The sequence below is a fragment of the Euleptes europaea genome, chromosome 11 (assembly GCF_029931775.1).
Source record: "Euleptes europaea isolate rEulEur1 chromosome 11, rEulEur1.hap1, whole genome shotgun sequence".
NCBI lineage: Eukaryota > Metazoa > Chordata > Lepidosauria > Squamata > Sphaerodactylidae > Euleptes > Euleptes europaea.
In genome coordinates this window covers 45,666,214-45,690,405 of record NC_079322.1, presented here as the reverse complement: position 1 = coordinate 45,690,405, position 24,192 = coordinate 45,666,214, and the positions used below count along the sequence as shown (strand labels likewise).

Here is a 24,192-nt window from a genome sequence, read left to right as displayed (position 1 = left end):
TGCAGGTAAACATATATGAACATATGATGCTGCCTTCTACTGATTTGGCCCATTTATCTATCTAACTCAGTACTGTCTACTCTGATGGACAGCAGCTCCCCAAGGTCTCGAACAGACCAGTGTCTGCTACCTGAGTTCCTTTAATGGGAGATATCTGAGATTAAACCTGAGACTTTCTGCAAGCACTGAGCTGACTCTCCAAGTGTCTCCATTACTTATAAAAATCAGTATTTATGCAGTGAGTACATATATCTAAAAGAATGAGAACAGGCTGCATTATTTCTAGCGTAGAAGTCATAATTAGTGTATGATTTATGGAACATCCATAATTATATTGTTTGTCTCTCTTTAGCCCCAGGAGGCACAAGAATAGATGACAATGATAAGACCAAGATGACCAATCACTGTGTGTTCTCTGCACTTGAAGATCATGATGCCCTCCGACATTATGCTCAGGTCAGGGAGCAATTGGAATGGATGAATAGACCACAATTCGGCGGGGGTGTGTGTGTGTGTGTGTGTGTCTTTTGTACACCAGTAGTTTACAATGATTGCTGACAATCCCTGATATAAGATGGGTGCAGCATCAGCATCAGTTTGCTTCTGGTAGTAAATACGACTGGTGCACAGTACTAAAACATGGAAATCCCTACACATTCATCTGTTTGTTACTATAGTTAGTGGATTGGCCGTTTGCCTGAATGAATGGGACTGCCCAATTATGAAGGTGGTTAGTTACAAGTGTTGATTTGTGTTTGTGAGTTCTAAAGTAGTGGTTAAATTGATTCATCCCTTACTCATGTTGTAAAAAAGTTCAGAATTTGAATATAGCATTACAAAGTGGACTGGACTGATTTAATAGTGCTGTTGATTGGGAGTGAATTATTTATTGTTATCATTGAATTATTTAAATTCATAGATGTTTAGATTTTGTTTTAAATTCCAACAATTCTGTTCCAGTTAAAGAAAACAACTTATGCTTTTCTTGCCACATGGAAGGCATCTATTTTAAATGTATTTCACTTTTATCATGGATTAATTAAAAGTGCATTTTATAGTCCCTGTTGGGAGAACAAAGCTCTACTTTTCCTGTTAACCAACATGTTGGCTACTTCTTATATTTAGGTCTTCAATAAACTCATCCGGAGATATAAATATTTGGAAAAGGCATTTGAAGATGAAATTAAAAAGGTAATATTGCTAATATTCTGGGGATTAATAACAGTTGAATGCTTGATGCAATGTAGACAGAATCATTAGCTACTGTAGGGAACTGGATGCCAATTTGTGACATAGAAACTTCCCACTAAATGGTAGGGCTGTTGTATTTTCATACATACGCTAAATAAATCAGGATGGAAAACCCTTAAAAAGTATCTTTCTTCCAATGGAATAAAGAGAGGAGAGCCTTTTCCAGCCAGAGCTACTTTACAGAGAGTGTAACAACGCATACAGAACTGCATGTGTCTGCTTTATGCAAAATGAATTATCCTGATAATTTCTGTTTTCACTTAAGTAAAAAGTAAGAGTTCTTAAGGTGCAGTGCAACTTGGAAGTGTGAGACAATTTATCGTGTAATCTGAAAAGTGGAATGTCACCTCAGGGGGAAATGAAGCAGGATTTCCCATGTTAAAGGACCATCTGTGCTTTATGTAGTTATGTGCTCCTTGGTTCTGATGCTCAGGTGCAAAATCAGCTATGGGAAACAGCAAATAAATGCTTTAGATAGTTTAATGAGGTTGCAGAAAGAGACAATGCTTCAAATATGTGCATCTTAGGTCATGGAGGGTTTTAAATGTCATATCCAACATAGGAGTCATCATGAAGATTAGGAAATATTTGGAGGAATGTACACTGACAATATATCTTTATAAATTTCCTCCCATCTTTGATTTGTGATATCTTTTGAAGTATCAAATTGCCATTTTGTTCTATAGATGGGTTCTTTATACTCTAACTCCATTAATATCTCATAGAATTTAGCCAGCAACCCTTTTGATATTTTAGAATATACTCATAGGTGTTTAAAGGCTGGAATATATCCACTTGTAGTTTTAGTTTGAATATATGTTTTAAGTTGCAGAAGCTAGAATCTTGACAAAGGTTTGTCTTCTATTTTTTGCCTGACTTACTCCCAAGATATTATGTCAACATCTCTGTGGAAAATTCACAGTGGGTAGCCGTGTTAGTCTGTCTGCAGTAGTAGAAAAGGGCAAGAGTCCAGTAGCACCTTAAAGACTAACAAAAGTATTTTCTGGCAGGATATGAGCTTTCGTGAGCCACAGCTCACTTCTTCAGAAGCTCATACCTCACTTCTTCAGAAAGCTCATACCCTGCCAGAAAATATTTTTGTTAGTCTTTAAGGTGCTACTGGACTCCTGCTCTTTTCTATCTCTGTGGAAGTTAATGAAACAATGTAGACCAGCCTCTTTGTAGCATGCAAAGTTACCTGGTAGTTTAGCATATCCAAATTGTTTATTAAAAATGAACAATATTAATGGAGAAAAGTTGGGTTTCAACTGGTTTTTTTAAAATTTGTTACAAGCTACATGTCCTAATGATTGTTATATACTTAGAAAGAATCCAATTCTTTGAGATGTCTGATGATATTTGGACCTTGTTTAGAAAACATGGGGATACGTTGGAGATTGTGAACTGTAGTATAGGGTAAAGACATGGGTAGCTGCTTCAGAAGAGGAAAGAATTTGTTTTGGAATCTCTTTGCCACCTTTACCAAGCAAAGGTTGCTATTTCTCCTTATCTTGCTCCGTATTGGATTTGAGAGGAGAAAACACTTGCCATGTTGGTTGTTTATCACCATGGTCTTGGGCAGCTGTTAGACACTGTGGTGGGTGGATTTCAAAAGAATGGGAATGAACTATGATAATTAAATTTGTAAGAATCCTGAGGGAAATCGTAGGTGCTTAAAAAGTGGAGTTGCTGTTACAGCCTTCCTTTTACAATGAGGAAAAGTGAGTTTGGTCCTGTTATATATGCTGTGTTTCTTGTATTCTGTTGTGGGATGATTTTTGTACATTTAGCATAGATATATTTTGATTGATGCTCAGTGCTTAGTACCTTTTTTACTTTCTAAAACTAAATATGCAGTTCTCCCTATTCCATACACCTGGTTTTGCTGTTAATCACAGTAATGTATTGTTATGAATAATCATGACTCACATGTTCAAGCTACCCTTTTCCCATTCCTCCTCTACCTTCACCCCACACACTGACTTCATTTGGAGATCCTTAATTGCTGAGGATGCTTTGCAGAATTATGGAAAACTTCTCATTGTAGGTAAACACAATCTTATTTTAACGCCTTGGGCTCGGAGTTTAGTGACAGAAATCACTTGACATATGTCAAACTTACATTTCTGGCAAGCCTCTGTAAAACATGAATTTCATACTGATAGTTCCCCCCCCCCCAAAAAAATAAGATGAACTTCAGCTGAGGGTTGTAAGTCCTGTACATACAATGCAATGAATATGCATATAGTTTGCAGGTACATGTTGCAGCTGCTTGTAAGAAACAGCCAGCATGTATTCACTTTAAAAATAACACGTGAACCAGTAAATGGATAAATGTTTGGTTTTAAATTATGTATTCAGCCCCGTGGCTCAGAGTGGTAAGCTGCAGTACTACAGTCCAAGCTCTGCTCACGACCTGAGTTCGATCCCGACGGAAGTCGGTTTCAGGTAGCCGGCTCAAGGTTGACTCAGCCTTCCATCCTTCCGAGGTCGGTGAAATGAGGACCCAGCTTGCTGGGGGTAAAGGGAAGATAACAGGGGAAGGCACTGGTAAACCACCCCATAAACAAAGTCTGCCTAGTAAACGTCGGGATGGGACATCACCCCATGGGTCAGGAATGACCCAGTGCTTGCACAGGGGACCTTTACGTTTACCTATAAAGCCATAATGCACTGAATGTGATGAAAGAATTATTCAAGATTAATACAAAGGGAGGGGGGAATCATGTACACAGGATACAAATTGTACTTGCAGCAGGAACCATCTCAGAAAAGGCCTTCCCTTCTATGTGGGGGAAGAGGAAGAATGCCTCTTCTAAGAAGTGCATGCCATCCCTGCATTTATGAGTACTTCATTTATTTACGTTGTAGTCTCTTTCTTGCAGAAGATCAAGGCAGGATACAAAAATTTAAACAATGCAGCAGAAAGAGTGCAAGGCATACAATAAACGGTGTAATAAGGCTGGATTTCAAAGTTAGAAAACAATGCAGTAAAACAGTAGAACACATGACATATAAGATATCCATAAACTGGATAAAAGAAATTAGAAAACAATACAGTAAGATAATGTGTGCAGTTAACAGTGTCATAAGCTACAGTCCTTTTGCAAAAGCATCCTCTTGAACAATTCTATTTTACTACAACCCTTTATTAAAAATGCCTTCCTGAACAGTTCTGGCAGGCCGTTCCACAAAGCGGGAGCCAGAGCAGAGAATGCTCGAATACAGGCAGCTGCTGATCTTACTCATTTGTGATTTTAAAATGAATAGTTCTTTAAAACGTCAGAGACCTCCTGATCAAAAATATTTTTCCTTATAATTAATTGATTAAAATTGCGGCCCTGCTCACCAGCGGCTGATCTCCCCCCCACCCCATGCTTCCTGCCTGAGACATTTAAAAGCTTTGAGGCATTGACTCTTTGCTTTAAGGGCTATAGCAGCATCTAATGGTAGAAATCGCTAACTGCAGGAATATTCTAAGGACTTCCACGCTCTCTCAAGCATCAGCCATGTGTGTTAAGTTTACTTTGCCTATGATAAAATGACTAAGAGTTTTTGTAGGAGAAATCTGCACTGGAAATGCAGCACCTTGTGGATAGCTGCATTTCAAAAGATCTTTTGCTCCACAAAAAAACCCTCTGCAATTCCTCCTTCCGAAATGCCTAATAGGTCCCCATTTACCAAGGATATTCTGTATGTTCTTCACTGAAATCGGCTGATGTTATTTAGCCAGTGCCAAGAAAGAAATGCTCTTGCACTTCAGAGTGCATAGTGGGAAGCTTGAGATGGCTCAGCCAAGCACAACGTGCTTCTCTGTGCAAATATGAGCAAAATAGTCTATTCTAATTCTCTCGTATCCAAGTGGTAAGTGGCACCACCAGTCTTAAGTCCAGAGTAGTATTTTGGGTGTTCTCTACTGAAGTGTGTAATACAGCACCCGTTGCATTCCATACCTCATCAAGCCAAGTTGTGCTATAACAAAATCTATTGATGGAGGGAAACAAATGTACCAAGCACTCTTTTCCACTGGGGCCATCCCCATCACAGAGATGGAAGCGTTCCATCCTTTTGCCACTGTTTAATGATGTGATCTACATGGAACTAGCCAATTCAGATGTCTTGTTTCTCTCTACTTTGCTGCAGCTCGCGTCATGGGGATGTAGGACTGTTGCCACCATCAGTTTCATGCATCTGGTGGAAGAGGTTATTGTCTGTGAAGGCTCACACAAAAAACATCATTAAATAATACTTTGGAGCTGGGCAAGTTGGCCTTATACATGCTTTGATTTTTTTTCTCTTGGGGATTCCTACAGAGGTATCTCCCCCACCCCAATTTTTCAGTGTTTTAAGATAATAAGTACTTATTTACTTAGATATTGTTTAGAAGAAGAAGAGGAGTTGGTTTTTATATGCTGACTTTACCACTTAAGGGAGACTCCAACCGGCTTACAATCACCTTCCCCTCCCCACAATAGACACTCTGTGAGGTAGGAGGGGCTGAGAGAGCTCTTAATAGAACTGTAACTTGCCCAAGGTCACACAGCTGGCTTCTTGTGTAGGAGTGGGGAAACAAATCCAGTTCACCAGATTAGCCTCCGCCACTCATGTGGAGGAGTGGGGAATCAAACCCAGTTCTCTAGATCAAAGTCCACCACTCCAAACCACCTCTCTGCTTTTTTCCCTAATGAAGACCCAAAGCAGCTTACACCATTGCTCTCCCCTCCTCGTAACAATCACCCTGTGAGGTCGTTGAGGCTGAGAGAGGGTGACTGACCTAGGGTCACCCAGTGAGCTTCTATGGCAGAATGGGGATTCATACCTGGGTCTTCCAGGTCCTAGTCTGATACTCTAACCAGCCCGCCGCATACACCAAGCTGGCTCTCATCTAGCATTGGTACTGGTTCCCACCTGCTACCATGTTTGGGCAATAAAAATAAAACTTTAGGAATTGAGCAAGGCTTCTCTATTTCCAAAGGAGAAAGCGTAGGGTCTGATCCAAGGCTTATGGGGTTGTTTGTGTGATTAAAATTACAATGAGGTCCCTGTGGTCAGTTTTGTACTTTTTGTGATGTAAGAAAAGGGCCGGAAGTTTCCACTCCTGTTTTGTTGCTTTAATGCAACAAATCATAGTATTACACATGGAGCTGGGTCACTATTTGGATCTCCTGTTGCAAAAAAAGTAAGTGTTCAAGCATTCTAGGAATGTGGCACTGAAATAAGAACCAAGCATGTTGCTTTTCCTGAAAGCAGTTTGTGTTTGTAGCACATGTAGCTATCCTGGTGCTTATCTAATGGCAGATAAATTGGTCCTTAACGGGTAGGAGGTCAGAACTCTTCTGAATTACTTCAGTGTTCCAGGATCTCCCCTGCAGACCTGGTAACCAAAACTATAATAGAAATAGGGAGGGAAGAACTATGAAAGCAATCAGTGTTGCAAGTCGGTGATAATAACAACTTGGAACGGAACGTCGTGTTCGTTTTTGATAGGTCCTAAGTGGGTCAATTAGAATTGGAAATTTTTCCCAGAAGCTAATTTGGGCTATGCATAACAATTGAGCAAGGAACAAAATAATATCTTTTGAACAAAATGAAAATGATCTCATATGTAAATACAAAAGTCTGATGCCAAAAACTCAGATATTGTTTAACTTGTACCAGTCATCAAAGGCAAGGAGGATAACATAGTACCTGCCGACTGTTGTTGCTTTTTAACGCTATTCAGCTCAAATGGTGATTGATTATTATCTCTCATGCTTCTGGGCATGAGAAGGAAAATAGATGCAGGAATTGATAGGCTCCTGGTTTGAAGGGCTAAACCCATTGCAAAGCCATAGGATCTCCCAGATCCTAGTCCGAGACTTTTACCACCACACCAGACTGAATAGTTCATCCACTGGGAAACAACTATTATTGGGTTAGATCCACATGGATCTTCCTACTTATGGAAGAGGTCTGTGGATCCAGATACTGAACTATATAGCCATTAACGTTTACCTTTTTTCCCCCAATGCAAAAGGGAAAGGGAATGTTCTTTTTATGGCTGCTTTTTATTCATTTGAAGACTGATAACCAGCTCATAATTATTACCTTTGTGGTTCCTTTCAGAGAGTCCAGACCGCTTTCCTAAGACTGGATCTTCAGATGTTGTTTTGCTTCTTTTTCCTTGCTCAGTATGCTTTCTTTTGTAGACCAAGCCTGTCCAGTAAATAGCCACTTCTGATAAATGTCCAATTTATTTCAAGCCTTTCATTTCAGAGAAGTGGAAATTTTCTTTATAAGGCAGCATTGTATGTTCTTTTTTTTCTTTTTTCTTTTTTGCTGTCAAGTCACAGCTGACCTATGGCGACCCCATAGGGTTTTCAAGACAAGAGACATTCGGAAGTGGTTTGCCATTGCCTGCCTCTGCGCCACACCCCTAGTATTCATAAGAACACAAGAAAGGCCATGCTGGATCAGACCAAGGCCCATCAAGTCCAGCAGTCTGTTCACACAGTGGCCAACCTGGTGCCTCTAGGAAGCTCACAAACCAAGTGCAGCAGCACCATCCTGCCTGTGTTCCAAAGCACCTAATATAATAGGCAGGCACATCTGATCCTGGAGAGAATATTCCTTGGAGCTCTCCCATCCAAATACTAGCCAGGGTCAGGGATAAACAATGTTCGTGTATTGTTTAATTTAGTGCACATTTATACAAATCTTCTGTCAAGGAGTTTAATCATTGCTTCTCAGACAAACCAGGGTCACCCAGCAAGTGTCAAGGCAGACCAGGGAATTTGAACCTGAATCTCCCAGATCCTAGCCTGACTCTCTAACCGCTCCACCGGGATGGCTATAACCATTTAACCCATTTAACCATGAGGCTTTGCTATCCCTGAGTTGATCATTATGGGCCTGCCAGTCACACCAATGGATCTGGTGTTTCATGTTAACTTAGGTAGATTGGCTTGGGTCAGGTGGGTTTAAAATGTGAGTACTCAAAGGTGTCTTTACTTCCTCCCCCACCCCTTGCCTTTCAGCTCCTGTTATTCCTTAAAGCCTTTTCCGAAACAGAGCAGACAAAGTTGGCAATGCTCACTGGTATCCTGTTAGCCAACGGAACGCTCCCTGCTACTATTTTAACAAGCCTTTTCACTGACAACATTGTCAAAGAAGGTAATTTCCCCCCCTTCATGGTGCAATGACTGTAAGATTTTCTTCTTTATGCTGCTTTAGCTTGAGGGAAGAGACAGTCTCGACAGTAGAGGAACAGAAGGAGAGCATTACAAGACCTATTTTTGAGTGTCTCAATTTGAACAAGGTTTGAAAGGAAAACAAATGCCATAAAAGCAGTGGAGATATTGCTCCCAGCTGAGCCTCACATTCAACCCATCTGCTTACTGTGGGACATGGGCAACCTTCGAGCCCTCTTGGAGCCCAGTAGCAAGGCATGGGAGGGTGTTCCCTGCACATTTATTGTACCTCCGTGGCTTGCTTCTCCCATCCCCACAAAACTAACCACAGCTTCAAGTAGCAATTTAGATTGGTAGAATGGCACAGGAGGAAAAGGGATCAACATCCCTTCAACCCTGTATCCCTAATCTTCAGAGTGGCAAATGAGCTTTTAAAAAAAATCCCAAATGCAACGGGAGATTCTAATCCTGCATCATATCTGATTTGACCCTTTTTCCTTTTTACTGAGCAGGTTTGCTGGAAATGCATCCCATTGATTTCTGCATGCGTGGTGAGAGCCTCCGCCTTAATATGGAGTGCATCTCAGACTATAATGACAGTGGGTTCTACCCTAAATGGAAAAACCTAGATGGGGAAAAGGGGAGGATTCTTAAGACCTTAGTATATATTTACATTGAGCTTCCTGCCTCAGCCATTTAGAAAAGATCCTAAGAATGGAGTACCAAGGTACATTTTAATCATTCTCAAAGATGATTACCATGGCAACTCCGCTGCCTGGTTCCTGCATCTACAACCTGTTATTTCGCTCTTGCTGTGGTTTTGTAGGAATAAGCGATTTGGTCATCCAAATATTTATACTTACTTCTAAAAATGCAAAATTCTGTGGAGTTCCCTGTTACCTTCTCATAACTGGGTGCCTTTATGGAGGTGTAGAGAGCTTAAGGTATGCCTGTGTTGAATACTTCAAACAGATGCAAAACAGGAATCTGAAAAGTATAACCATTTCAGTAGATATGTGATTGGCTTTTGTTTGTTTGTTTTGAAGTTGCATATATATACACCTTGGAAACATATTGTGTGGAAATACAATTAGCTTTCCTACCTGCCTTGGCCTGTAATCTTCTTTTGCATGTACTTCAGTCACCAGGGTTTTAGTAGGTTACACCCCTTAGGTCTGTAATGTCTTAATATGCAAAGCAGCCTGTAATGTCTACAACTTTAGTCTGTGTCAGTGTGCAATTCATTTTATTACTTTCAGGTTGATTCTTGTAAGCAGTTATCTATACAATGAAAGTGTATAGTTGCCCTGTGGCTTGCTTTGTTTTTATTCTTTGTTTTTCCCACACAGGTATCGCCGCCTCGTTTGCTGTAAAGCTTTTTAAAGCATGGATGCTAGAGAAAGATGCCAATTCAGTTACCTCCTCTTTAAGGAAAGCTAACTTAGATAAGAGGTTGCTAGTAAGTATGTCCTTTTTTTAAGACTGCAGCGTTTGCCTGGTAAGCAGTGTGAAATGAATGCAAGCTTCTCACTGCTGCATTCAACCTTGCTCCTGCTAAAACCTGGGAATACTTTGATAGCTCAATCCTAAATTCCAGGTGCATTGCTGATGTTGACCAGGTATGCTGGTGCCCTGCCAATATCTTATGCTTTCTCAGCAGAGCCCCAAAATAGCAAAGACACCCAACTTCAAGGAGCTGGGAACATAGAAACACTGCTCACAGCCACCAATCATGGAGCAGCATGTTGATGACATCATAAGGTTGCCAGCCCAAGTGGTGGGCGACTCACCTTGGTGGTGGTGGGCTTGCCAGCAATGCAGTGATGCCATTTCTGATGCAGACCAGAAGTAATGTCATTGTATTGGGGCAATGCTCTAGCATTTGTGAGAAAGCTAGAGTATCATCCTGTGCAATGACATCATTTCCAGGTTACAGCAGAAGAGACGTAATGGCATTGGCAAGACACCAGTTCCCCCCACCCCCATTCCCTCCATTTCTCTCCTGCCACCCAGCTAAGTGGCAGCAGTAAGAGCCTGTAGGGCAACCCTGTGACACCCCTATGTCAGCCATTTATGGAAGTAGCCAAACCAACACATGGCAATTCTGGCAGATCTTTTAATTTCACCCTGCCCCATCCCCACAAAGCACAACAAGGGACTATCAAAGGTGGTGCAGCATCCTCTGCTGTATGGAGGATTGTGATGTACCCAGTAGAAACCCTGTAGCTATCACATTCCTGGGAGCTCTGCAGATGAGGATTAAATTCCCCTTCTACAAGCATATACCCATTGGACAGATGTACATGCAAGGAAGTAATCATGGCTGCTCTAATCATATCGCCTGGATTCCTCCAGAATTTACCAGACAGAGGAAAAACTAGAGTAGAAAGACTATTCTTCCAGGCAAGGGTTTGGGTCTGGGAAAAGAAGAATACTCTGAGAAGGAAGCTTTAGACTGAAACAAGAGGACAAACATCTGGACGTTCACAGAAGGCATCCCTGTCATTTCCTCAGTAACTCATTGGGCAAAGGCACTCATAATAGGAAACACGAATGAGGGGGGAAATCAAAATATGCCAAAGCTTACCTTTTGTTGACTAATGTGAGAAGTCGATCAGCAGCAAAATCAAGGCAAAAACCTATACCTTTCACCATCTACCCACACATCCAATTTGGGCACACGGGAAAAAGACACACGATGGAGTAGTTGGGATTTCCCATTGGCCCTTGTGTCAAAACCAGCGGTCTGTTGCAGAGCAGGAGAGGCTGTGGAGAAAGGCATAGTAGTGTGGAACTGCACTGGCTTGGAATGCCTCATGTCCCCAGTTCAAGCTCTGCATGGGGCTAACTACAAGGCAGCCTTGAAAAGAGGCAGAATTGAGATGTTGCACAGTCAGACCTGGTCACCTGGGAAGGTAAGCAATTAGCATGGGTTGACCCAGACTGTAATAATTTTGCTTAGCACTTCCCCAGGCAGCAATCCCTGTGCTGCATTCATGAGGTTAATTATTGCTGCCTGCTGTTGCTTATCCCGGAAACACTGGTTCCATCTCCCCTCCTTGTCATGTAGCCTGTATATTATCACGCACACCCGGTAGTCAGGGGGGATTGTGAACCCAGAGGAGCTTGTCACTTCCCCCTTATTAGACCACAACTGTGCAGACTGTAGAGAAATCTTTAAGTCGACTCTCAGTGAGTCCCATGCTGAAGACAGCAGATGTTAGCATTGAGTTAAGAGTAGGCAGCAAATCTCTGAATACTGGTGCTTGGAGACATCAGGAGAAGGCTTTGGCTTCTGTGCCCTGATTGTTGGCCCTGGTCTGATCCAGCAGGACTTGATTTACATGGTCAAGAAGAGCATTTGGGAGTCAAACAATAAGTGCAGAGTGGCGCAGAGTGGTAAGCTGCAGAACTGCAGTCCAAGCTGTGCTCACAAACTGAGTTCGATCCCAACGGAAGTTGGTTTCAGGTAGCTGGCTCAAGGTTGACTCAGCCTTCCATCCTTCCTTCCAAGGTCGGTAAAATGAGTACCCAGCTTGCTGGGGGTAAAGGGAAGATGACTGGGGAAGGCACTGGCAAACCACCCCGCAAACGAAGTCTGCCTAGTAAACATTGGGATGTGACGTCACCCCATGGGTCAGGAATGACCCAGTGCTTGCACAGGGGACCTTTACCTTTTTTTAAATTGCCGCCTCTTCACCAGTTTTGAAGATGAGGTAATTTTTGCATTGCTTAATGAGTCATGTTTAAATGCTTCTGCTCTGTTCCAGGGTTGTTTCAGCTGTTTCAAATTTCTACTTGTTTTTTTTTTTAATTTCTGCAGTCCAAACACTGTTGCGCCGTTTATTGGCTGCCCCAACCTGTTGACTGTATTTGACTTTCACTATGTACTCCTTGAGTCTCAGTGAGAAAAGCGGACTGCAAATGATGTAAAATATTCTGCGTATTCTTCCTCCTTGCCCAAGTCATAAATGACTCTGTAAATAACTTAACCAGTTGTTCAGAAAGGAAACGTCTTTGTTCCAGGAACTGTTTCCAGCCAACCGGCAGAATGTGGAGCATTTTGCCAAGTATTTCACTGATGCTGGCCTAAAAGAGCTCTCCGATTTCCTCAGAGTCCAGCAGTCCTTGGGGACTCGGAAAGAATTACAAAAAGAACTCCAGGAGCGTCTTTCTCAGGAATGCCCAATTAAAGAGGTAAGGGAAGTGTTTTTGTCTACTCTGGCTGCAGGAGAAGGGGGAAAACATAGCTCTTGAAGAAGTTATAGTCAGTGTTGTGTGTGGGAAAAACGGTAATGCCAAGCGTCTTTTGTAACGGATCACGGTAGATCCATTATAAGGGTTTGTGTAATTTGAAGTTGAGCGAGCAAGCGTGGTGGAGTGGTTAAGGTGTTAGACTAGGACCTGGGAAACCCAGGTTCAAATCCCCATGTGCGCCATGGAAGCTTGCTGGGTGACCTTGGGCCAGTTACAAACTCTCAGCCCTGACTCTGGCTAGTATTTGGATGGGAAGCCTCCAAGGAATATGCTGTGCCGTTTATTTACAAAAACAGAAAAGTCTAGAAAGCTATCCAATGATGCACTAAATGGTGGCAATGGAGAAGCAAGCCCATGAGTGGAGACACTGTACCTTAACCAAAATCCCTACCATTCTTGATCACAGCTAAGCTGCTACTTCTGACCTTAGGGCCACTGGAGGACTCCAAAATTCTCAGCATATTGTAAAACTATTGCAGACTTCAGAAGAATAGTTTTAATTGTTTCTAGAGGTCTGCCCTTTGGTGGCTATGAAGAGAACTATTTTCCCTCTCTGTAAGATATGTTTTGACATAAGAGGTGTTCATGTCAAAAGTATTTTTTGTCTAGTTTAGTTTAGTTCCTGTTTGGATTTTTCTAAAGGGCGTGCTTTTTGTTTTGCCAGAATTTTGGGATGGGGGTTGTTTTAGTTTCTTGTTTATTTTCTGGCATAGTTTTTGGGTTCTGGGATTTTGGGATTCGGAAAGCATTCCTTTTAAAAAAAACACTCTTACCAGAAATTAAAACAAAAATTGGATGTATCCTCCCCAGGACAGGAGGGGGGGAGGGAGAGAGTGAGCAAGCTAGCCCCAGAGAAACAGCCCTTAGGCAGAGTGTCATCTCACAAACAGCTGATTGGCTGCTGGAGGTTTGTTCTGCCCCCCCATGGCCCTTTAAATTTCCTAACAGAAAAGGGAAGGACCCAGGACTTACTGCGACCCCTCTGAAGGCTCTCTGAAGCTGTAGTTCAGGCCTTTCTCTGTGCAACAGAGCCCATCCCAGTCTCTGGCAGCAGCAGATTTAGGGTTGCCAGCTCCTGGTTGGGAAATACCTGGAGATTTTTGGGGCAGAGCCTGAGGAGGGCGGGGTTTGGCGAGGGGAGAGACTTCAGTGCCATAGAGTCCAGTTGCGAAAGCGGCCTTTTTCTCCAGGTGAACTGATCTCTACCGGCTGGAGTTTTAATATTGGGAGATCTCCAGCTACTACCTGGAGGTTGGCAGCCCCAAGCAGAACGGCTGCCAAGACAATGCGCTAGCAGACAAACTCCTGCATGTGGAGCCCGAGAGGCACCCAGCTGTTGACCCAGCATCCTGGCAGCTGTTCTCCAGCTGCAGGAGGTTGGGATAGATTCTGCCATCCAGGCTAATGACGGATGCCTGCACAGTGGCCCTGGAGAGCCACCAGTGGAGTGATGCCACCCCGGTAAGCCCTGGGTCCTTCCTGTTTCTTTTTTTTAAATATAAAGGGGCTTGAGGGGGATAGACCTAGCCTCCGAGGCCTGGAAACTATTAGCTGTTAATTAGAACTCACCCTTTTAAACTTTGTGCGTGTGTGTGTTAAGTGCCGTCAAGTCGCTTCCGACTCATGGCGACCTTATGAATGAAAGTCCTCCAAAATGTCCTAACTTTGACAGCCTTGCTCAGATCTTGCAAATTGAAGGCTGTGGCTTCCTTTATTGAGTCAATCCACCTCTTGTTGGGTCTTCCTCTTTTCCTGCTGCCCTCAACTTTTCCTAGCATGACTATCTTTTCCAGTGACTCTTGTCGTCTCATGACGTGACCAAAATACGATAGCCTCAGTTTAGTCATTTTAGCTTCTAGGGTCAGTTCAGGCTTGATTTGATCTATAACCCACTGATTTGTTTTTTTGGCAGTCCACGGAATCCGTAACACTCTCCTCCAACACCACATTTCAAAGGAATCTATTTTCTTCCTATCAGCTTTCTTTACTGTCCAGCTTTCACACCCATACATAGTAATAGGGAATACGATGGCATGAATTAATCTAGTCTTGGTGGCCAGTGACGCATCCTTACACTTCAAAATCTTTTCTAGCTCCTTCATGGCTGCCCTTCCCAGTCTCAATCTCCTTCTGATTTCTTGGCTGCAGTCTCCCTTTTGGTTGATGGTGGAGCCAAGGAATAGAAAGTCTTGAACAATTTCAATTTCCTCATTGTCAACCTTAAAGTTGTGTAATTCTCCTGTAGTCATTACTTTTGTTTTCTTGATGTTCAGCTGTAGTCCTGCTTTGGCACTTTCTCTTTAACTTTCAGCAGTAGTCATTTCAAATCTTCACTATTTTCTGCCAATAATGTAGTGTCGTCAGCATATCTCAAATTATTAATGTTCCTCCCTCCAATTTTCATTCCACCTTCATCACCACCAAACAGCTGTTAACCCAGGCTAACCTGTGCTGTCTCTCCCTTCCCAGTCCTGAAACCCAAAAGTCTCCTGAAATTATAGGAGGTAACCTTTTGCTGTTCCCAGAATTCTGGGAGTGTTCGGGTCATGTTGGGTATCCCCAAGCCAGCCTCAAATGGCTAATTTCTGGTTTAATTTCAGCTTGGGTGTACCTGAACGCACTCCCCTAATTGTGACTGCACTGCAATATTTCTTGAACTGCAGTGAAAATTAGCCTTTTCTCAAAAAGGGTTTGCTTTCTTTTGAATTCGTTTTTTCAGCTCTTCTCTTTCGTGTACACCAGGTACAAAGGGAGAGTTGCAGGGCACAGGCCTGCTACTGGAGAACTTTGAGACACAGAGGAGGTGTTCAAGATATTTTTTTTGTTATGTGTCTTCCATTGCAGATGGTGCTTTATGTAAAAGAAGAAATGAAGAGAAATGATCTGCCGGAGCCAGCAGTGATTGGGCTATTGTGGACTTGCATAATGAATGCTGTCGAGTGGAACAAGAAGGAAGAGCTGGTTGCAGAACAAGCACTTAAGCATCTGAAGGTGCGCATGGATGCAAGCAGGGAATGCTTGTGCCAAAACAACATATGACTGATTCAAATGATAACTGTTGCTTTCATTTTGCTCATGCAAGGAAGGGTTCCTTTGGATTCAGTCATATAGTGTACAGGTTTTCATGCATTATGTATGTTTATCATCTGCATGGAATATACACCATGTAACCAACCAAAAAATCATTTTGCATATGCAAAGAAGGCAAGTGTTATGTACCAGTCATGGTGATGTGTCTCCTTTAGAATACACATCCCTCAGTCAAACTTTCAGCAGTGTTACAACATCTGGACTTCCCAGATCTTCTGACTCCAAGGCTTAAATTACATGTTATTGTTTGTACTATGATCATTTATAAACACTTTCCTAAATGCAGCTGCTGGGTTTTTTTTTTCTTCAAGGAGACAGAGGGGGGTCTTTAACCTTTTCCCATCCTGCCATTTTCTTTTATCACCCCGAGTCAGTTTTATCCCTGCTGTGAAAAATTACTAGTTTTCACCAGCAGAGTTGAATACAGCTTGGCAGTGATTTGTTTTTTTGCATCTTTAGGAAACCATCAGGGAATGAAACAGTAAAGAGCCCTCCCCCTTGAAAAAGGAGTCCCAGTGGCTGCATTTAAAAAATGAGAAAAAGTCTTTTAGACTTTTCATAGAAGAAAATGCAACTTGTAGATTTGAAGATATTGGCAAAATCCTCCGTTTAATTGCTTTACTTTACAGTTACATACATGAGCCTTACAAGTCATCCAGAGTGCCCTAAAGCAGTTGTACTATTCTGATTCTGGCACTCAAGGGCATAACTGTGACAGGCAACAATATTATATATGTCCACATCTCCTTTAGGGGAGTGGCCATGGCTCAGTGAAGGAGGTGCTGCTTTGCATGCGGAAAGTCTAGGTGCAATCCCAGGCATGTCCAGTTAAGAAGAAGAGTTGGTTTTTATATGCCGACTTTCTCTACCACTTAAGGGAGAATCAAACCTGCTTACAATCATCTTCCCCTCCCCACAACAGACACTCTGTGAGGCAGGTGAGGCTGAGAGAGCGTGACTGGCCCAAGGTCACCCAGCTGGCTTTGTGTGTAGGAGTAGGAAACAAATCCAGTTCACCAGATTAGCCTCCGCTGCTCATGTGGAGGAGTGGGGAATCAAACTTGGTTCTCCAGATCAGAGTTCACTGCTCCAAAAAGGACCAGGCAGTGGGTGATGGAAAAGACCTCTACTTGAGACCCTGGAGAGCTGTTGCCAGTCTTAGATAGTACTGACCTTGATGGATCGGTGGTCTGATTCAGTGTAAGGCAGCTTCATGTGTGTCCACACAGTGTAATGTTCAGATCTCTTTCATAATACTATTTAAATGAAAAAATTTCTCCTCTGATTCTTTTAGCAATATGCACCTTTGCTGGCTGTGTTCAGCACCCAAGGCCAGTCAGAGCTGATCCTTCTCCAAAAGGTTCAGGAATACTGTTACGACAACATCCACTTTATGAAAGCCTTTCAGAAGATTGTGGTGCTATTTTATAAAGGTATATATGTTCAACCCTGGTTTAGTGTGATGCTCACCAAATTTATATATCCTTTGGCAATTCTATAATATGATGCCAAATGTGCTGTCATATGATACCGGCATGCTAGTCTTCAAGAAAGGTCTTGCTCATGAGTATGGACAAGGCACAGTTGGGAATTGGTGGTGCTGCAAGTTGGACTTGAAAACATTCAGAGTGAAAAGGGACAAACTTGTACTGATTCTATTTGCAGCACAGGAAAATACAGGTGACTTTTTAAATCATTTACATGACACACCTCATCAACTGGGAAATATACTTCCCAAAAAAGTTCAGTTAAAATTGCAGCAGCATTTAAAATGTCATCTTAATCATCTTTAATCAAAAATAGCTGGATAGAGATTCCCCTCAGTGTTCTTGTGCTTCAGAAAGCAACCTAGGGGTATGATTAACTGTGCCTTGTCCTGCCTGATTACTTAATTGAGCATCTCTCTGTTGACAAGAGAATATTTCCCTTGTTGAAGTACTGAAGGCATGAATATATTACAACGAATCCCTCTCAAAATTAAAGGGACATTCAGTTGACCTTTTAATACCTACCAGTGACTTGTTTTGTTTCCTTTTTGTGCACATTTCTGGCTTATTCAAGGACCCCCATTCCTCTCTCTTAAGCACACTTTCTTAGTTCTTCTCTGCTTCCGTGTGGCCTTTTCCTCCTCCAATGATGCCTCCCTTTTTGTTGTTGTTCCTTTCATCGTAGGGAGGCTCCAGTCCTTGTGCCTTTAGTCGGAACAGATACTAGCAGTTCAGTCCTAAACCGAGCTATATCCTTCTAAGGGCTTAGAAAGATGTAACTCTGTTTAGGGTTGCACTGTAACCAACCACATCACAGGTGACGTTGTTACATGGAAGCCACTCAGTTCTTGTAGCACTTTGTGAATCCCCCACGTAGATAAATTCTGCGCTCCACTACAACAGCTTTGCTCATCTGAGCAGGGCCTTCTGTGGGTACCAACCTGCATGGGCATGATCAATAGCTGCCTGTACACATGCATTTTCTGTTGTGCTCCTAGCTTGTGGAACGGCCTGCCTCAGGAAGTCAGGAAAGCTCCCACGCTGTCATTCTGAAAACCATGCAAAGCAGAATTGTTCTGGAGGGCATTTCTATAAAGGTAGCAGGGCTATCCTAAAACAGAATGGTTCAGAAAGGCACTTATAAAGTGAAAGGGACTGTGGATGATACCACTGTGTATAGGACATGTCTGTTTACTGTCCCTGCATTATTCTTCTGATCCAATAACATTTTTAAACTGGATCTAATGATGTAATACTATTTTTCTGCATTGTGTCTGTATTCTGAATCATGTCTAATATTCTGCTTGTTTTCAGATTTCTGTACTCCTAGTCCAAGTACATTGCTTATTAGATGTCTCTTCTTATTGATTGTATCGACTTGCATCACATAATCCACCTTAAGTCTCAATGAGAAAGGTGGACTAATAACATAGTTAAATAGAATTTAAAAAATAAATAAATTTTCTGTGCTTGAAATTTGCTTGTAAATACCCTGAAAAGCCATGACTGTCACATGCATACACTAAGAAGAAAGCTGCATATATTATGTGAGAATTATCGATTAATGGAGCAACTCTTAGCAGTTACATTTTTCTAAGCCCATTGACTTAGAAAGTTATAGCTGCATAGGATGCCACTGTAAGACACAAGGGAGACTTTGGCTGCTAACCAGTGATTAATGGTTAAATCTTTTCATATTGCTTACAAATAATCTGTCTCTGAGGAGGAAGGTTCCCATATGAAGAAGTTCAGTGTAGGGATTTTGTCTACATCTGAGTGGTCCCTGAAACTGAGGAGTTCGTTCCCACAGCCTGTGGTGACAACCATTAGTATGAATGGCTTTATTTTTAAAAACTGGTAGAATAAACCACTCAGTGGCTACTAGCCACAGAAGCTAGAAATGCAGCCTTTATGTTCAGAGACTGAATACCTGCGATACCATGGATAAGTATTATCTTTTATGTGTTCAGGAATTGGGGTGACCCCAGTCAGAAGCTGGATGGACCACACCAGATGGACATCTGGTTGACCTCTGATGGCAATTCTTATATTCCAATACACTGGAATGTTCTGAATTGTTAGACTTTTTAAAATTTAGCAATCAACAAAATTATTTTTATGTGATAGGAAATGTTTGTAAGCATTGGATAATTATGCTGCTAAGTTATTAATTGTTTTGTTTCTAGTTGCAGCCTGGTACCAAGTAGTGTTACTGCTCCTTTTTCCAAGAGAAAACTTCCAGCACTTCAAAAAACAACAGCATCAAAACATTTTCTTGTGCAGAGATTTTGATTTTTTTAATCTGTTGATATTCCCTGGTTTTGAATTGCAGCTGATGTCCTAAGTGAAGAAGCCATCCTGAAGTGGTACAAAGAGGCACATGTTGCTAAAGGCAAAAGTGTGTTCCTTGACCAGATGAAGAAGTTTGTTGAGTGGCTACAAAATGCTGAAGAAGGTATGACTATCTGAATGTTATGGTTTCTTGGCAAATCTGTTATTGGCTAGTTGGATTGCCGTTGAACACATGAAGCTGCCTTCTGCTGAAACAGACCATAGACCCATCATTAGTATTGTCTATTCAGACTGGCAGTGGTTCTCCAGGGTCTCAGGCAGAGGTCTTTCCTATCATCTGCTGCCTGATCCTTTCAGCTGGAGTCACTGGTGATTGAACATGTGAGCTTCTGCATGCCAAGTAAATGCTCTAATACTGAGCCACAGCCATCCTATTCTTCCTGAATCTCACAGCAGTTATCTTGTCCGCCACCGGCCCTCCCCACCACATTACCTGGGTTTGTTTCCTGTCTTCCAAGAACCTCTGGTGACAACTTTCAGTGCAAACTGCCAACTGGTTATGTAGCATTCTGCCCACCACAATGCAGCAGTACAACCAGCTAGATACGAAACAAGATACAGTCTTGAGTTGTGACTCTAAAATTCTTACAAGGCTTTTAGGGCCCAAGGCTTTACTTACTAGGGGCAGGATGAAAGGAATAGTACAGGGAAAGTAGTCTGCTATTTGTTAGATACTGTTTGAGTTGCTATGCTAAGCACACTTCTCAGTGCTATGGAATATTGGCCTATTCTATTTAGCATCGAGACCTGGACAAAAATTCTGCTTCAGTATATGGGATACTGCAGTCACATCAGTACTAGAGACAGCTCTTTGTGGATATCCCTGTGGATTGTGACTCATGCAGAAAATAAAACAATCCTTACTCACATGGAGTTCCATTGCCAGGAAAGGGCCACAAGTCAGTGCTACAGCACATGTCTTCCATGCAGCAAGTCCCAGGTTCAGTCCTTGGTATTTACAATTAGAACATCTAAGGAAGTAAGACTTGAGAAAGACCTTTCTCTGCCTGAGGCCTGGAAGAGCTACTGCCAGGCACAGCAGAAAATACTGAGGTAGATAGACTAACTCAGTATGGGGTAGTCTCATCTACGACATGTGCCCCAGTAGGCTTTTAGCTTATTTCTCAATCAGCAGTTCTTCATGCCTCATGGTAGACATCTTTGTGAAGTAGTTCATGATGTGTAAGTAAAAAAAACAAAACACCCTACTGGGCAAACCTAAGTACTTGGATGCACTTAAAGTAGTGGTTTGGATTTTAGCCCTCATGGGGCAAGTCTGCACACATACATTAGGGCGTAGAGCCAGCATTTTGTAGTGGTTAAGAGCAGCAGACTCTAATCTGGTGAACCGGGTTGGTTTCCTCACTCCTACACATGAAGCCTGCTGGGTGACCTTGGGCTAGTCACAGTTCTCTCAGAATTCTCTCAGCCCCACCTACCTCACAAGGTACCTGTTGTGGTGGGGGGAGAGGCAATTGTAAGCTGCTTCTTACTCCTCTCCTTGTTGACTGAAGGCCAAATCTGGTTTCAAGTCAATGGGCTAAATTCCTCCTGCCTTGATGGCAATGAAGAACAAAATGTCCTCCTCAATGGGACAAGGGGATTTTTGAAGTTTTACAGTGTAACTGTGGAGTCCACCAAAAGTTAAGAAGGAATGAAATAAAAAAGGATTTTGTTTTTTCCTGGCTCCAGAGTCCCCTCCCCCACAAAATCTCATGACTTCCCATGGAGAAACACTTTTGCTTTCTGCTTTACGTAGTCCCCCACCTGGTCTAATCCCATATTAGCCATCTATGTGGTTGGCAGGCTGTAATTATTAGTTCCCTCTTGCTTTCCCTGCAAAATCAAAGCTTAGTATTGCTTCACTGTTTCCATCAACCTTTTGGTTTCTTTATACAGGGTTGCAAAACAAAGCTGCAGTTTATTTATATCTGGTCTACTTTAGCTACAACACTTTCATCAGACAATGGACTGCATTTGACTACAATCTCACTGAGGTTGATTAAAGAAACCATATAAAAGTTACCATAAGATCTGTTATCACAGAAGTAAAAAAGAATACTTTTATCTCCCTCTCGTTTCTTTTACCTCCTAGAATCCGAGTCTGAAGGTGAGGAAAACCAAGATGGTTGAACAAAGCACAAATATATAGGCCGCAGCTGACTCTTACTTCAGTGTCGTACCGAAAACTCTAGGCTAGGCTTTCCTTTTGTTTAGAAGACTAAAATATCGGAGCCCTGAGGCATTAGATGCTGTACTTGGGACTCTTCCTTTTGCTCGCTGTGCGCTCATGTAGGCAGAGGCAATCATCAAGGGAGACATATAGGACAGAATTGAAATAAAATACTTATGGACTCCTTTTTTATTAGCAGTCTTTTCAGGTACTGTGTGCGAGCACTTTGATGTCTGTTCATACAGTTGTTCTGTGTGTGTAGATCAATATTTGCTTGTCTGTGATTTGACATCACCATGTTTTTTTGGAATTAAATGGCTTTTATATCTTAAGTCACACTTCTGTGCATTTTTGGTGCATAATGGCTTAATAACACCACTTCCTCAATCTGACACTCTGAGCTCTGATGGAATGGAGAGTTTCCACCAAATTGACAGATACTCTTAGGAGCATCTGGTAATGGAGTGGCATTGGGAATTTCCATTTGAAAGGCATTATTACATGAGTTGCCAAGATTTACATTGGGAAACAGTTTGCTACGTGACTAGGTGACATATGGACTGGCGTCACGACTTGTGGATTAAAGGAAAGTCTCTCTAAAAGAAAGAAAAGAATTATCAAAAGCATAGTAAATGCCAGAATTGGAAACAAGACTGAGACAACTGTTCTTTTCTCACTGTACATGGTGACTTTCATAATAAAGTAGTATCCTCACAGAATTGACCTGCCTGAAGAGGACCAACATGCAGTAGAATCACACTCACATACAGAGTCACAGCACTTTGAGCAAGCTAGGTTTTTGCAGCTTCTTGGCCAACAGTGGAAGTAAAGTGCTTGTTTGCAATCGATCCATTTTGTATCCTTTATTTTGTATGCTTCGTTTATGTATATTCACTTCCCTGGAAGAAACAAAAGCTATAAGGGCACACAGACACTGATACCTGCTTTGGGTCACCCAGGTTGCTGCACCTTGTGCCATCTGTCATAACATTTCATCTTTATAAAACTCTACCACTCAGGTTCTTGTAGGTTATCCGGGCTGTGTAACCGTGGTCTTGGTATTTTCTTTCCTGACGTTTCGCCAGCAGCTGTGGCAGGCATCTTCAGAGGAGTAACACTGAAGGACAGTCTCTCTGAACACTGAAGGACAGAGAGAGACTGTCCTTCAGTGTTACTCCTCTGAAGATGCCTGCCACAGCTGCTGGCGAAACGTCAGGAAAGAAAATACCAAGACCACGGTTACACAGCCCGGATAACCTACAAGAACCAATGAACTCTGACCGTGAAAGCCTTTGACAATATTTCTACCACTCAGGTACAAAAACACAGCAGGTAGGATTGATATGGTTTGCAGTACTGTATGGAGGGGAATTATACATACCATTGTTAACGGCTAGCATTTTACAAGTTGCATAATTTGGCAACCCATCTTTGCTTGCACTGCAAGGTACAAAGATACAGGATGTCCTAGAGAACAAGGCTGACATTGTGCCAAACTGCCTATGAACTATGCATCCGCAGTCTTCTGTTTCCCCACCTAGCTGCCTTGTCCTGTGACCCGCCCACCTCCCCATCCCTGTCAGTACCAATAGCACTCATGAAATCAGTCCAACACCCTTGCTCAATGCAACAAAGAAGAACTCCCTTTTCCAGCCCTGTGTTCTTTTTTCACTGGAACAAAAGGGAGTTTTGCCTTATTCCAATCTCCTCCCTGCCTTTAGTTAGATTCAACCCCCCTCTCTGCTGTTTCTCACCAGGGTGCTTCTCGCCATTCAGCATCCTTTCTCTCCATCTGCCTCCCTATAAGGGTTCCCATTTTCCCCGTATTTCTTAGCCTCTTTGTACCCATTCTGCTTTTTGCATACCCTTCCCACAGCTTTTTGCATCCCTTTCCCACCTTTCCCTTTTTAGGATTTTCCTCCTTCAGCAATTGTGGATGTCTGGCTTCTCTTTCTGCATCTTCAACTCCATGCTATGTGAGGCTATCAAAAAGGTAACAGCTTTGTGCAAACTGTTGATTCCTGGGATTAATTCAAAGGTTAAACTGACATTAAAAATATTAAATAGCATGCCACTCCTTAATTGAAGCGACAGCCCAACAAGAAAAACGAACACTACTGACTGCCAGCTTCAGCAAAGTAATAATTTAAGGGATATATCTTTGTGAAAGCAAAATGAAAAAGGATCTCTTATAGAGTAGCTATGACAACCAACTAATGAAAATATTGCTAATAGAACACAGACTGTGACTGTTCAGTTAAGCCTGCTGTGAAATGGTGTGAAGCTATAGGGTGCCTTTTGACAGTGTTGCTACTGCACAGAAATGACACTTGTTGTCAAAGCAACTCGAAGGGACCATTTTAGGCTACAAATATAAAAACCTGAGTTTTTGGCTGAGCGACAGCTCTTTAAA

General features: G+C 42.2%; 1 protein-coding gene across 2 annotated transcripts in view; it reads left to right on the top strand.

Moving 5' to 3' along the window:
- BZW2 (basic leucine zipper and W2 domains 2) overlaps nucleotides 1-21,779 on the top strand; it is a 46,296-nt gene extending 24,517 nt beyond the window's left edge. For both annotated transcript variants that reach the window (XM_056857342.1, XM_056857343.1), the window contains 9 exons: nucleotides 353-456; nucleotides 1,126-1,191; nucleotides 8,268-8,403; nucleotides 9,770-9,879; nucleotides 12,447-12,617; nucleotides 15,522-15,668; nucleotides 17,062-17,200; nucleotides 19,587-19,709; nucleotides 21,702-21,779. In XM_056857342.1, coding sequence (XP_056713320.1) covers nucleotides 353-456; nucleotides 1,126-1,191; nucleotides 8,268-8,403; nucleotides 9,770-9,879; nucleotides 12,447-12,617; nucleotides 15,522-15,668; nucleotides 17,062-17,200; nucleotides 19,587-19,709; nucleotides 21,702-21,739 — 1,034 coding nt within the window. In that variant the 3' untranslated portion in view covers nucleotides 21,740-21,779. The remainder of the gene's footprint in view (nucleotides 1-352; nucleotides 457-1,125; nucleotides 1,192-8,267; nucleotides 8,404-9,769; nucleotides 9,880-12,446; nucleotides 12,618-15,521; nucleotides 15,669-17,061; nucleotides 17,201-19,586; nucleotides 19,710-21,701) is intronic.
- Nucleotides 21,780-24,192: the final 2,413 nt, after the last annotated feature.